The sequence below is a fragment of the Cimex lectularius genome, unplaced genomic scaffold (assembly GCF_000648675.2).
Source record: "Cimex lectularius strain Harlan isolate CLEC.00 unplaced genomic scaffold, Clec_2.1 scaffold199, whole genome shotgun sequence".
Lineage (NCBI taxonomy): Eukaryota > Metazoa > Arthropoda > Insecta > Hemiptera > Cimicidae > Cimex > Cimex lectularius.
Window position 1 is genome coordinate 252,770 of NW_019392740.1, and position 14,131 is coordinate 266,900.

At 33.2% G+C, this 14,131-nt stretch overlaps 1 protein-coding gene across 1 annotated transcript; it reads left to right on the forward strand.

The window, feature by feature from the left end:
* The first annotated feature begins 2,846 nt into the window (after positions 1-2,846).
* LOC106663501 (lipase 3-like) lies at positions 2,847-12,658 on the forward strand. Its single transcript, XM_014388375.2, has 9 exons — positions 2,847-3,087; positions 9,611-9,803; positions 9,872-9,986; positions 10,053-10,203; positions 10,285-10,389; positions 11,250-11,408; positions 11,467-11,551; positions 12,214-12,353; positions 12,413-12,658. The coding sequence occupies exons 1-9, from the start codon at positions 2,899-2,901 to the stop codon at positions 12,563-12,565; spliced, it is 1,290 nt and encodes a 429-aa protein (XP_014243861.1). The 5' UTR covers positions 2,847-2,898; the 3' UTR covers positions 12,566-12,658.
* The last annotated feature ends 1,473 nt before the right edge of the window (positions 12,659-14,131 follow it).

Here is a 14,131-nt window from a genome sequence, read left to right on the forward strand (position 1 = left end):
TACATCTATATTCATTGATAATTGAAATGGTTATAAATATTTATAACAACCTAATAAATTAGGGATAAAAAATGACAGTATGTATTACGTTCTTAAAGTCTCCATCCAAAATTTGAGACTTGGAAAACCCTAAGATAAAATTAGTTTAATCTTAATAACATATAAAATATTTGAAAACAAATGATTAATGGCATTGTTTTAGAAAAATAAAATATCAAAATATTCATGGAATACCGACTCATTAATTTGTTGATATGGTTTATAACAACAGTTTCTTCTGTCATTGGAAAACAACGTTCACAATACAAAAATAAACTGATTCCAAATTTTACCGGGAAATAGTTAATTTGTTCTTTTCCAACGCAAACAAAAATATGAAATGAGTACGTTGTTAAAGAATGTCCCCCCATTTTTGTTTTTATCTTTAAATTGCTCATTCTTGAAAATTTGAAAATCCTTGGACCCCGCTCGTGTCAATGTTTTGGCACGTTAAACGATAATGTTAACAAAGGTTTTTCCTCTATCAAAACCTAACTGCTAAATTATCTTTATCATCCAATAAAAAGGCACAATTTTGTTGTTATGTAGTGATTTCATTTTAATTTTCTTGAGAGAATTATTCTAGTAAAACTGTTGGAACAATATTTCATTTTTGTTAGGATTATTTAATAATATAATAATTATTCTTTACGTACTAGGGTTCACTTTCAGGTTTAACCTTCCCGAGATGCAAATATAATGGCTCAGAAGACAAAATAATGTTTATGACAAAGTCACGGTTACAGGATAATGGATTCGACGTAAGAGAAAACACGTTTCGCTGTTTTTATGTCAAGCCGATAATACATTATTCACCGAGTTGATAAGTTAATTTGATGTAATTAAATTTTTTTGGCATGTTGCCTTGCAATTTTTCCACTTTTGACCACCCAAAAGCATTGCAAAAAATTTGGAACTAATAGGGGATTGTCTTCATTTCAAAATTGAAATAAATACATGTGGATATATGTTGCTTACTGAAGAGAAAATACACAAATAAAGATCACTGGATTAATTTGTATAACACAGTGTTGTTTTACTTCATAGAAAACTGACAATTTGGATTACTTATATTAAATAATTTATTTTAGCCTTTTTCCGGACGAAACTACCCCTGACAACATATAAATATAAAATAGAGAAATAATGAAGGGCAAGATTATTTAAAAAGGATTTTGTCGACCGGATTCGCCAGTAACTGTACAGTTTATGAAGAAGTTTTTCTACCAGCAAAAGATATTTGAAATAATTAAAAAAAATTGCTTCTGTTGTTGTTAGTATTGTTACTAATGATAAAAATAAGAAAAATGCAATAATAATAAAAAAGAACACTATGGAAGGAAAAATGAAAATAATTTGAACAAGTTGTTTATTATGCATGGAAGCATTTTTACGATTTGGTTTATCGGAGGATATTCAACGAGTTCATTTCAATCAACTGATGTGTCTTGATCTTTTTCGAGGCTGTTTTCAAAATGGCATTGCTGAAAATAACGTAAACGCCCCTTCAGTTTAGCTGTTTTCGGTGTGGTTAACAATTTTTCATTCAAAGGTCTTATCCACTAAATTTTATACATAAGAAATACAAATGGTAACATTTTGGCTCAGCATTCGTTCATTGATTCATTTATTGCATATTTCTAACAGGGGCACAGCCCCAAAACATAATAGTCAAAATATAATGATAGTAATACATGAAAAGTTATAAAAAGTAAACTAAGTAAGTAAATTGAAAATGGAAAAGCAAGGATTAAAATTAAAATTCACTACATCCAAATTATTACTTAAAACACAAAAATATTTCTTTTAATGGCCACTTGACTGTCAACAAATGGATCAACGCATGTCACATTCAAAGAACGGACAATTCTATAAACATATTTCGTTGATGGGAGTTGGTTTCGCAAGTGGAAATTTAAAAGATTTCATTCACTCGCAAACTCCGTCGGGGTACCGTTTTTAAGCTGAGTTTTTATAGAATTTTTGGATCTAGCTTTGAACTTAAGGCAGAAGGGTCAAACCCGATGCAAAACTTCAAATCCATTCCCCCAAAATATGTAAATTTCTATGTAGCTGTTGCGATCGAAGACTATTCAGTGGTGCAAGTGGGATGTGTACAAAAGCGTGTACAAAATTAGTCAAATTCGACGAGGATGTGTCGACAACACGAAGGCGAAGCATCCGAAGAGTTGAAATGGACTGCAGGTACGCGGGATGAGACGGTCGATTGAGAAGAAAAAAGAATTAACTCCTCCTGGGAGACACAAGTAAAAAGATCACCAATACCCTTAGGCAAACTAGCATCCCAGACTAATTTTTCTTGACCGAGAGGTGAAATCAAAGCCAATGTTGCCCTACAAGAGATTTGTTCAAGTCAAGCTTAGCTTTTATTAAAGAAATTTCAATAGCATAAAAATCATTGGTTAGTTGACATGTTTGAAGTGCTAAAGTAGCTGAATCAGCGGTCGAAGAAAAAGAGTCAAATTTTCTAACCTGATATATCAGGATCTCAGCCTTCTTAGAGTAGCGAGAGGAAATAAATTCTAACACAGAAGATTTAATATCTTTGGCCAATAGAGAAACTTCCTCATTTGCGTCATAAAGTTTACAGCAAACATGATTTTCTGCCTTCTAGTAAAGCTATTCAATAATTTGCGCTCATCTGCGAAAAAAATAACAAACTTGGTTATTGAAAAGCATTTCCGATGTCTATAAAAAAAAATTGTTTAGGGGACACGGCAGAGGGGGGACTGAGATTTGAAGGTGAACTCATCGGTGGGAGAGGTAGCCGGCATCCTCGTTTATACAAATAAGAATTGCTCATGGTGAAACAGTTTCAGTTGTTGTTAATGGTCGAGGATGAAACTACTTTTTGGATTTGCCTTATTGCCATTGATCTCGGCGGCAAACGACACCATCCCACCCCTCGTTCCAAATTCAATTGTTTCAGGGCTCATTACATTTGTCACGACAAATTTCCTCCCAGTTTTAGGCATACCAACGGTTATTGATAGTAACGCATATGTTCCGGAAGATTTTACCCTCACGGTAAGAAACAAACTTTTGAAACAATTTTAAATGATTGTTAATCTTTAATAGCTTTTAATATTTATTTTATAATAAATTATGCTACTTTATATGGACAACCTTTGTTTTCTTAATTTCGTTAACATAACTTTTTATATTTAAACTATGAATTATTAATTATTGTTACCGCCTTTTGTTTTGATTTTTACTGTTTATTTGACTAGAATTTCAAAAATTGTTGCATAACATCTTTTACTATTATTGAACTTTCTAAAGCATTATTTTTGTTTAATTTGTACACAAATTCATAGACATCTTTTCCTTTACTTTTCTGCTGTCTATTTAATCCTTACAATTTGGGATTGATTGATTGATTGAGAGTTTTATCACGCAAAGTTAGGTCCTTTGGACCTCTCAGACAATTAACGTGAATTACAAATTTTACATTGTACATACATTATAATATAGTCTTCTTTCGTCATTACAATTTGTTTTATAATTATACTTTATAAAGAAGAAATTTTTTTTAATAAAATTTTTTACTAAAAATTTGCCAATAAATTTTTTTTCTAAGTTTATAAATTTATAAGATAAGTAACAATAAAACAAAAAATTAAACTAAACAAAAACAAACTAATAAGTTTATAAGATAATCTTTATTTATATGAATATAAAGATATAATATGACAATTACAAAACTAAAAGACGAAACCTTTACTCATTAAGAATACTTTTATGAAATAATTATTTCACTACATTGTTGAAAGTTATTATTTTTTTATACTTTAGTTATTTTTTTGTTTAATTACAAACATTTAGCTATTAAGTAATTTCTGTGCATTAGTTTAAATTCATACAATTTTGTTACATTTTTTCTTCTGAAGGTAACCCATTATATAATAATAATTTTTATTATAAAAAGGTGTTATATTTATTTTATGAACACTATTAGAGAATATGATTTGATTAGTTATAATTTGTGGTTCTTGAATCATTATTTTCTTTATTAAAGTTACAAGCACTAGTTTTTTTATGATCTTCGATTTTTAAAATATGTAGTACTCTAAATTTATCATACAATCGTTCATACTTAAAATTAACTATGAATCTTTCTCAAGTATTTAATAACATTTGTTAACTTACTATATCGTTATAATCTGCATGCATTGGAGAGAGAGGGAGGGAGAGAGAGAGAGAGAGNAAAGAGAGAGTAAAAGTCATAATGAGAGGAAAGAGATTCATTTTTTGTTAAAATTGATCAAATATACATTACTCTGTATATTAATGATGTTTTATTAGGCCCCAAAAAGAGAAAATGGTTTTGAACAAAGCTTTTTGTTGATTTGAACTTCACATTTTGAACTCTTTAACAGTTAAATTGCGCAGTATAAACTTACGATTTATTGAAGTTTTGGTTTTTGACCAATATTAATGATTGAAATAATTGATAAACTAAATTAACAAAGAATAACGGGTGTTTAAAGAGGTTAAGGCAATAAGAAGAAAAATGGGCTGAACTGTACAAACTCGCTTTTATTTTTGATCTTACATTAGCTGTTTTTGCGCACTGAGTCAGTTTTACCAGAGTACAATGATATTTTTGCACAACTTGATACAATACTCCCCTCGAAATAATGTAGTTCTGCAGCTGATGAGGAAATTGTACACGACGTCCAATGCGTGTGCATGGCGGGTTTGGTATGCCCGAGTCCTGAGGTGGAGAAGGTAATACTGGTGGGGAGGTGTGAGCTGATGAATGTTGGTGGTATTGTATTTCTTGAGAGTTGGTTTTTTACGATCTTTGGATGCTGTAGTAGGCGTATCTCCAATCAGCACATCGAATGTTTATGGTATAGAGCCTTGTAGGGTCCGGTATAATGTTTCTGAAGAGATGCACGTATTCGGTCAAACCTGATTAAGACGTTGAATAACGGGTGAATCCAATTCACGATGCACAAATGGAATTTTTGCGATGAGTGCCAAGCTGTGGATAGTGGGGTGTATAAGTGAGAGTAAGGAGTTGAGCTTGTGAACGTAGTTATGTGTTGGTGACTGATTTGTAGGTTTTTCGAAGAATTGACCTGGAGTCGCAGATTTGTTTCATAGACCATATTAGCGGTAGTTGTTTTGATGGCTTCCTTGTAGGCACAGCTTAATCCTAACAGTAAGTTCTAATGACCAAGAGTATCGATCGGTGTTTATTCTGTTCATAAAAGCAGCTTTCAATGTCCTGACTTGCTTCCCCATGAATCCATTTGCTTGAGGGTGGTACCTTGTAGTGTGACGAACTTCGATGATAAATAAATTGGCAAAACCAGTGTTAAGACTTAAAAGTTTTACATTGATCTGCCACAAGATGAAGAGGTGAACCAAAACTTGATAGCCACCCGAAAAAGAATGTGTTAGTGATAGTTTCCTCTCTTTAGTCTGGTATTGGGAAAGCCTCTACTCATCGCGTGAACAGATTTACACCGGTGAAAAGGTAGTTGTTGCTTCTGGATGGTTGTAGTGATCCAATCGTCCGGTTTCAGAAAGCTAGTAATTGGTGTTCTCCTTACGGAAGTTTGGCAGGTGTGACACTGTCGAACAAAATGTGTTTTGTCTTGTTTTCTTGCTAGGCCAAGCAAATCTTTCTGATATTAGTCGTTAGGTTGATTTTGCACCAGGATGAACTATGGAATGGAACTGTTAAGAAATTTCACGTTGAAATGTGTGAGGGGCTGTTGTTGTCGCGACTTGTTGAAATATCGTAGTAGAAATCTGAATCTTCCAAGTGTAATTACTATTTGTAAACCAGTTTAGCTGTTGAAGTTTAGTAAGCTAAGCATCGTGGATTTCCATCCTGATCTTGGAAAATGACGCTACCTATGATAATGTTAGATGCGTCAGCTATTAAGGATAATTTTACGGTGGGATCTGGAAAACTTAATGTGATTTTCAATTGTAATATCCTTTTGCATTTGTCGAAAGCAGTGTCCAGTTCTGTGGTCCGTGTTGTACGTGAATTGTCCTTTTTGGTAGAATGAAGATGTAGAGGTGCTTGGATTTGACTATACGTGGAAAGAATGGGAGATAAAGATTTGACGTAATTTGTGTAGTGAAATAGTTTGTGGGTTGGAAAAGCTTAGAAAGCATATATATTTTCAATCATGGGTGAAATACCATTTTATGATATATGGTATATTAAAAACTCAACCTCTGGTATGGTGAAAGTGCTCTTGTTCACATTGACAAACCATGCGTTCCAAGACTTGAAAATAGAATATTTAGATGTTTGATATGGTCTTCCATGTTGGGAGAGAAGAATATTATCAATGTAGACATAAATTAACGAAAGGTCTCTCGTAGAAGAATAAATAAATGTTTGAAAGTTTGTGATGCATTGCATCAAGTTCAAAAATGCAAACGAACCGAAAGGAATGGTTACAGCTGTTGTAATTGATAACTGATATCTGAAGGGCCTTTGTGAGGTAAATAACTGAAAATATGTTGAAGCCCTTGAGCCGGATGAGCAGTCTTTTATGTTTGGGATGGGGTATCTATTCGGAATTGTTTGTAAGGTGAGTTTTCTGCAATCACCACAAGGACGCCAATCACCTGTTTTCTTCTCAATTAGGTTTGGGCCGGCCATGATATACACGCTTTTGGAGCATGAACTGAAAGTCTTGTTTGGCAATGTAGATTAGTTTATCTGGTGGTAGACGACCACGCTGCTGTCGTATGTGATTTTGTGTTTTTCTATGAGAAAACTAATCCAATAAGGTGTTTGCGAAGTTATTATGCTCTTGGATGATTGGACTATATAAGGTTCGCCGGTGACATTAGTGTATTGAGTCTATTTAGTTTGTGCTTTAGGTAAACTAAACTGATGGCAGATGCGAAGGAAGTAGGCTCCTAGAATTGGACAGTTTACATTAGCAATCTTCAAAACAAATGTAATCCAAAAACTAAGTGAAGTAGACGTTGGCCATAAGCGGTAATTTTTGTTTGAAAAGTGGAAACAGCGAGAAGTTTTGTCCCCCTCTTCAACGACCAAAAATTGGATTGGGGGTTATTTCCCGATGAAGATATAAAAGTACAATCCTTTTAAAAAGACAGTTCCTACTCACAGTAAGATGTTTCGCAATGATCCGGATTTCGAGTTTTTAGCTCATCATCAGGTTGAAGGAGTTCTAAAACCACGTCTTTCGACATGAATAGCAAAAGTGAACCGAGATACCCCCGCCAACGCGACGTTCCAATGAGAAGCTGGTTTTAATGCCGTTCAATTTTGAACGTTCGGAAAGCGGAAATTATAACACAAGTAGATATTATATTAGTAAATACTGTACCACTCAACCAAGTTCTCCACCATTCATCATTTCTATCATAAAAGTACAGGTGTATTTTGTATAAATTTTCTATGATAAAAAATCCCATTTGTAAGTATATAATGAAGGGCCGCTGGATTCGAACCCGGGACCCTTACCTTAAGTGATGAGCTTCGTGTCAACGCCTAACCGTTGCGGCCACCGACGCCCCTTCTATTGTTGTTATCAGGTAAATTAATTTAGTTGTCGAGTTTGTAAGTTTTGGCAGTGGAAGTGTAATTCTCAAAACAGATCTGAGGGTCTGAATTTCAAAATTTGTTAAGTTTTTCTCTTACACGGCTTCAAATTGAGCCTACATTCTCTCTAGGTGGTGTCACTGCTATCTTAAACAAAAAATATATATCCAGTCCAGCCGTCGAGATCCAACAAAAGGCGGGTCGGGTCACGTGCCATGAGAAGACGACGATTCCGTTTTGTACAGACGCAAACGGATGATCGTCGTGGTCACCAATTTGGTTTATGACCATATAATTATTATTGAAATAATTGATAAACTAAATTAACAAATAACAGTTGTGTTAATAATTAACAGTTGGTGTTTAAAACAGTTTAAGGCAATAAGAGAATTGTTGGGCTGAACAACCTCGGTTTTATTACCTATCTTACATTGGAAGTTTTGGCGCATTGAGTCTGTGTCGTTTATACACAATATGCTTGTGCGCAATTTGATGTGGTTAAATTAATGGTTGAAAATGGCTAAGTTGGTTTACAAAAACAACCGACCACCTGATTTTTGCACGAAAAAAGGCCAACTTTGGTAATGTATATTTTCTCGGCCTTATAAGTCACAGACCTGCGCTAGGCCTCATTTTTTAAAAAATTTTACGTTCAACAAGGTGGCTTTTTTAAACGTTTTTCTGGCTTCAATCATTCATCAGTAAATTCAAAAATTCGGGAACTCGTTAATTTTTTGCAATTTTTACAAAAACTTCAAATTGAGCTGTGGAGCCATAAATCGTAGCGGCCCCCATGGGAATCGATAGGAAATTTGAATAAATTTTCAATTGGTCACCTTCCACTTTGCCCGATTTCTAAACCGTTTTTTGACTTATTCGCATTTTTGGTGGTTTTTTACGTGCTCATGGAACACTCTCTTTCTCTCGATTTTCGAGAATGCATAAATTGTGAATTGTAAAGTTTTCGCAAATTTTATGGTCTACAACTTTTGTTCCGAGGACTTTTTCAAAAAGCGAACAGGAAAGAGACAATCGTTACGTTTTCTTATTCTGACCTTTTGAGATGCGGAATGCTTCCGTTGATAACAACTTTTTCACCTCTTCACGGAAATTCAACTTTTTTGCCCAAAAATCGCAAATAAGTCAGAAGGATTTCCTGGTTCCACAGCTCAATTTGAATTTTCCGTCACAAGTTCAAAAATTAACATGTCGAATTTTTGAATTTACTGATTAATGACTGAGGCTTGAAAAATATTTAAAATAGCCAATTTGTTCAGCGTAAAATTTTTGTACAAAATAAAACCTAGCGCAGGTCTGTGACTTAAAAGGCCGAGAAAATATATATTTCCAAAGTAAGCCATTTTTTCGGGCAAAAATCACGATCGGTTTTGTTTATGAGCAGTGTAAAAGCGAGGGGAAAAAATGACAATCAGAAGTTAAACTAATACATTTATGTGAGCATGATTTGCCATATTTCGTAATTACTTTGGCTACAGTAGTGTTTGGCTTAGGCTTAGGCAAAGTTTACTCATGGACAATTTGTGCACACATATCCGGGTTTTTCCCGATAATTACTACAATTCAACGGATGAAGGGATTGATTCAGAACAGGTTTTTCTCTCACTTCTTAACGTTTCCTTGATGTTTCTGCCAACATCCTCCTTTTTTCTAACTTTGCCGTTTATGGCCCAAGGCGGAATGACCGCGATTGTTAATAAAAATGTTAAAATCTTGTGCACGAGTTCCGCTTGTCGTTTTGGCGTTCAAATATACGAATTTCATTTTCTCCGGATTCGCTGGTTTTAATAACCCTGGCTTTTATTTCCGTCTTGTAGAAATTAGGATGAAATATAGTCATCTACAGAAAAGGATATCAAATGTACCTCTATGTGGAAGGCGGGTCGTCGGTTACAATCATTGCCTTCGATTTTATTTCAGTCAACAAACACTTTTGATTTGGTTAAATAGTCACAACTTTCTAATCTTTTGCAATTGTAGGACACTCTAATTAAACAGAATGGGTATGGGTATGAGCTACATAAAGTCGTCACCGAAGACGGCTACGTTCTTAGCCTACACAGAATACTTCCGCCCAATGGTACAGACCCTGGCAACAGAATGCCAGTTTTACTTCAGCATGGGGTTTTGGCTTCTTCGGATTCATGGCTTGTAGGTCCAAACTCAGGTTTAGGTAAGAAAAATGTTTTTTTTTTTAAATTTTGGAATATAAATTTATTCAATAAAAGATTTTATATAAAGCTTTCTTACTCGTTGACTATGGTTATGATGTCTGGCTTGCCGACCAACGTGGGAATGCTTACTCTAAGGGTCATGTGAGATACTCAGTTAAAAATTCTGAATATTGGAATTTCACGTACATATATTAATTTTATTTTCTTAATAATTATTAATTTGTCAACTTATTACATTTTTTTTTTAGTTTTCATGAAAGCGGAATGTTTGACTTACCAGCTTTTATAGACCGGGTATTAAATGTAACTGGTAAACCACAATTGTTTTACATTGGCCATTCGATGGGAACAACTGTTTTACTTACAATGGCGTCTATGAGACCCGAGTATAATGATAAGGTATTTTAAAATAACGAGAACAACTGAATTAGTTAACAGAATTTGCTGAAAAGAACCTTAACTGGATGTAAACATTAACAGTTGAAAGCTGCTGTACTTCTTGCTCCTGTTGCAACAACTCCCACACTTTCAGAAATATATCAAACCGTTATCAGGCTGCTTATCTTGTACGCTGATGCCATAAAGGTATGCAGAAGACTAACAAAATTAATATTAGCAGTTGAAAAATTTACTTTCTTTAGTTTGGGCTTATTTTCTCTTTGAGCTATTGCAAGAGTAACTAAAAAAATAATTAAAAAATCTGAATTATTCCTTTTAAAATAAGATGGGCAATGTTTAGAATTATAAATGGATGAAGTTAATTTTTTCAAGCTTTAGAGTTTAGCAAATAACTTGTCACTCATCAGTATGATTTTTGTGTGGAAATTATTACTTCAATTGATTTTAATGTACTCACATTAAATATAAGTGTTTAGACCCCCCTTTGCTGAATGATGAACACCAACTTCCTATCTCAACTCCACCTTTTGAGTTTTCCCTCCTTTTTGCCATTTTTCAAATGTCGTGTAATCGGATTGGATTCTCGGCGACTTTTTTATCTCAACTAAAAACCTTAATTAATTGTAATACATTAATTAGTCAAGCGGACCACGAAATTAGTGAATTTAATGAATTAAAATGAAGTATACTAAAGCTTTCCGTGGCCATTTCATTTGTCGCCGAGAATCCAATCCGATTACACGACATTTCAAAAATGGCAAAAAGGAGGGAAAACTCAAAAGGTGGGGTTGAGATAGGAAGTTGGTGTCCCAGTGGATCGAGGTCATGATAGCTCAAGTGGTAGAGCAGCGGCGTACTAGCCGAAGATCGTGGGTTCGAATCCCGCTCGTGCCATTGACTTTTTTATCTCAACTAAAAACCTTAATTAATTGTAATATATTAATTGGTCAAGCGGACCTTCCTATAGATCAATCATAATATTAAATGTAAGTGTTTTGACGCCTTTTACTGTATCTATAGTCAACATATTTTTTTTAACTTTCAAGGAATCCTATGATAGGCAGCATAAATATGAATTTTTTCCAAGGAGTGGGGAACTTATCAAGGCAATCAGAAGAAACTGCGCACCTGATGCTTCTATGTTCGACTTCTGTTTGGATGTACTTGGAATGGGATATGGCGAAAATAGAGCTAATTTGGATAGAGTAAGACAAAAAGTATTAACATTTTGAGATTTTAATTTTTTTTTTGCATTTTCTGTAGAATACAATTGGCAAATCTGTAAGTTACCTGCCATCAGGCACTTCGCTTAATACTATGGCCCACCTTACACAACTCTATAAAACGGGTAAATATTAAAGAGCCTTTCTCCGTCAAATTAACCCTTTTTCGCTCCTAATTAACCATTTTTAATTTCAAATTAACCCTTTTTAATTTCACACTAATTCTTTTTACATTTAAATTAACCTTTTTATAATTTCAAATTAACCCTTTCTTTAAAGTATTAAAAAAAACTCAGGTGATGGTATGATAGAAGCATGTGAATATTCCTTTATATTTGAAATTTTTTAAATATAGAATAATTTGGTTTTAAAACACCATGTGAAAATTAAGAAAAATTGTGGTCTTTAAGAGCCCAAATATTAAATATTTTAAAAATTCTTAAAAGACGAATAATGTTTTTATATTTACCTTTACAGTATATCATTTGTAATTTTTATTAACATTAATGTCCATATGATTTTCTAAGAATCAAGTTATTTTATTTTATTTAATGCATGAATTACGTGTTCACATTTCATTCCATATCCCAGTTTTCTGATGTTTTACGGGCTAATTTGAAATTAAAAAGGGTTAATTTGAAAGTAATAAAAGGTTAATTTGAAATTAAAAAAGGTTAATTTGAAATTAATAAGGGTTAATTGAATGGGATAAAGGGTTAATTTCACAAAATAAGCTATAGATACATCATTTTTGTTGAATTACAAGAATTAATGTTTTTAAATTTAGGGTTCAGGCTTTACAACTATGGAAAACTGAAAAACCTGGAAGTTTACGGCTCAGATATGCCTCCATTTTATCCCTTGGAGAGGGTAACAACTCCAATTGCAATTTACTATGGCGACAATGACACGTTAATGAACAGAAGGGTAAATTTTATATTTATTTGTTGTGCTACGATTTTCTATTTAACTCAATTAACTTTCAGTCTGCAGTAGAACTGGCGAGCATGCTGCCAAACCTGATAATTAATAAGGTGGTAGCAGATCCGAAATTTACTCATATGGATTTTATATTTGGAATAAATGCAAAAGAAGTGTTGTATGATGATGTGGCTAATTTGTTGGATTCAATACGATAAGCATTACATTACCAAAAAATTTCGGGTTATATTCTAGTCTTCTAAAAAAATACATATTTTATAGTAAAATATCAATAAATTATTAATTAAATACATATTTTTTTACTTTATTCCTTTATCGAATATGATTGTCAAAAAGAAAAATATGTTGTATTTGTCTTACTATATTAAATTTATAATTTGATTATATTATTATATTTCTTAAATAGCGGACAAAGAGCTACCTTTACTCAGAAGCAAAACCAAAAGACCATTCAATCAACAAAAATTACACCTAAACAGGGTTAGTAAAGAAACTTTTGGGCTACTCGCCCATTTTTGCCATTTTACAGTCTTATCGATATTTTAAGTAAATTATATGATCTATTCATTTAGAATAGGCTGAAAAAACAGTTAAAAACAAAAGAAACGAATAACAAATTTAAAAATCTTGAAAATAGCACATGCGAAGCAGCCAAATTCGGCCGATACGCACCTTTATGCCATTTTTCATTGTAATCAAAATTTTATGTATATTATACAATCTATTCGTTTGGAATAGGCTGAATAAACAGTTCATAACAAAAGAAACGAATAACAAATTTAAAAATTCTTTAAAATAGCAAATGCGAAAAAGTCAAAATTGGGCGATCCGCCCTTTTTGCCATTTTCCAGTCTTATCGATATTTTAAGTAAATTATATGATCACTTCATTTGGAATAGGCTGAAACAAGTTTATAACAAAAGAAACGAATAACATATCTAAAAACCTTGAAAATAGCAAATGCGAAAGAGCCAAAATTGCCCCTTTTTTCATTTTTATCGATATTATACGATGTATTCGTTTGGAATAGGCTGAAAGGAGCGGAGAACCCATCTGTGAAAAACATGCGGCTGCAGTAGCATGAGGAGGAATAGAGGCCGGCAAAAAGACCATCTGCGAAATCACGCCGGATGCAAAAGCAGGTCTAATTTAGCCGGCAAAGATACCATCAGCGAAATCGAGCTGGCTGCAGAAGCTAAGCTGTACAAACGAATTCTACAATAAAATATGGGATTCTCATTTAAAATAACAAAGTTATTATCATTTTCCAGCTAGATGAGACAGTTATGTTATATCTGTTACCACCACGCGATTCTTAACCAATATAACTTTGGGTTTATATGACCTTTTTTTCTAAATTTAATCGTTTTCGAATTAAATGAGTGAACTACAGAAGCTGACACACTCTGTATATAAAATTTCTACTTATTATATTTGGAACAAAAATACCACCATTTCCTCCTCTTCGTCTCAAGCCAGCAGCTGGCCAGTTAATAACGTCTTTAGAATGCTCTGTTTTCAGCTAGTGTCAGTAATCTTAAAAAAGTATTTTAAATTTATTTTTTATATATGTTATGAACTAATTTTTGATAAAATAATTGAAAAAATAGACATCACGAAGATTAATTTGAACGTCGTCAAACCCCAAAACACAAACGATAGCTTTGCAGAAAGTACTTGATTAACCGATTACGATCGTTGGCAAAAATGCCTTCATTGCTGCTCCTGTTGCCCTATTTTCCCATTTATGCTCCAAAATTGGG

What these genes read in the sequence shown, in the direction of transcription:
- LOC106663501 (XM_014388375.2), top strand. Translation starts at nt 2,899, where the DNA reads ATGAAACTACTTTTTGGATTTGCCTTATTGCCATTGATCTCGGCGGCA. An exon ending in CGGAAGATTTTACCCTCACG is followed by an intron (nt 3,088 to 9,610) that starts GTAAGAAACAAA and finishes TTGCAATTGTAG; the next exon opens with GACACTCTAATTAAACAGAA. An exon ending in ATAGAGCTAATTTGGATAGA is followed by an intron (nt 11,409 to 11,466) that starts GTAAGACAAAAA and finishes CATTTTCTGTAG; the next exon opens with AATACAATTGGCAAATCTGT.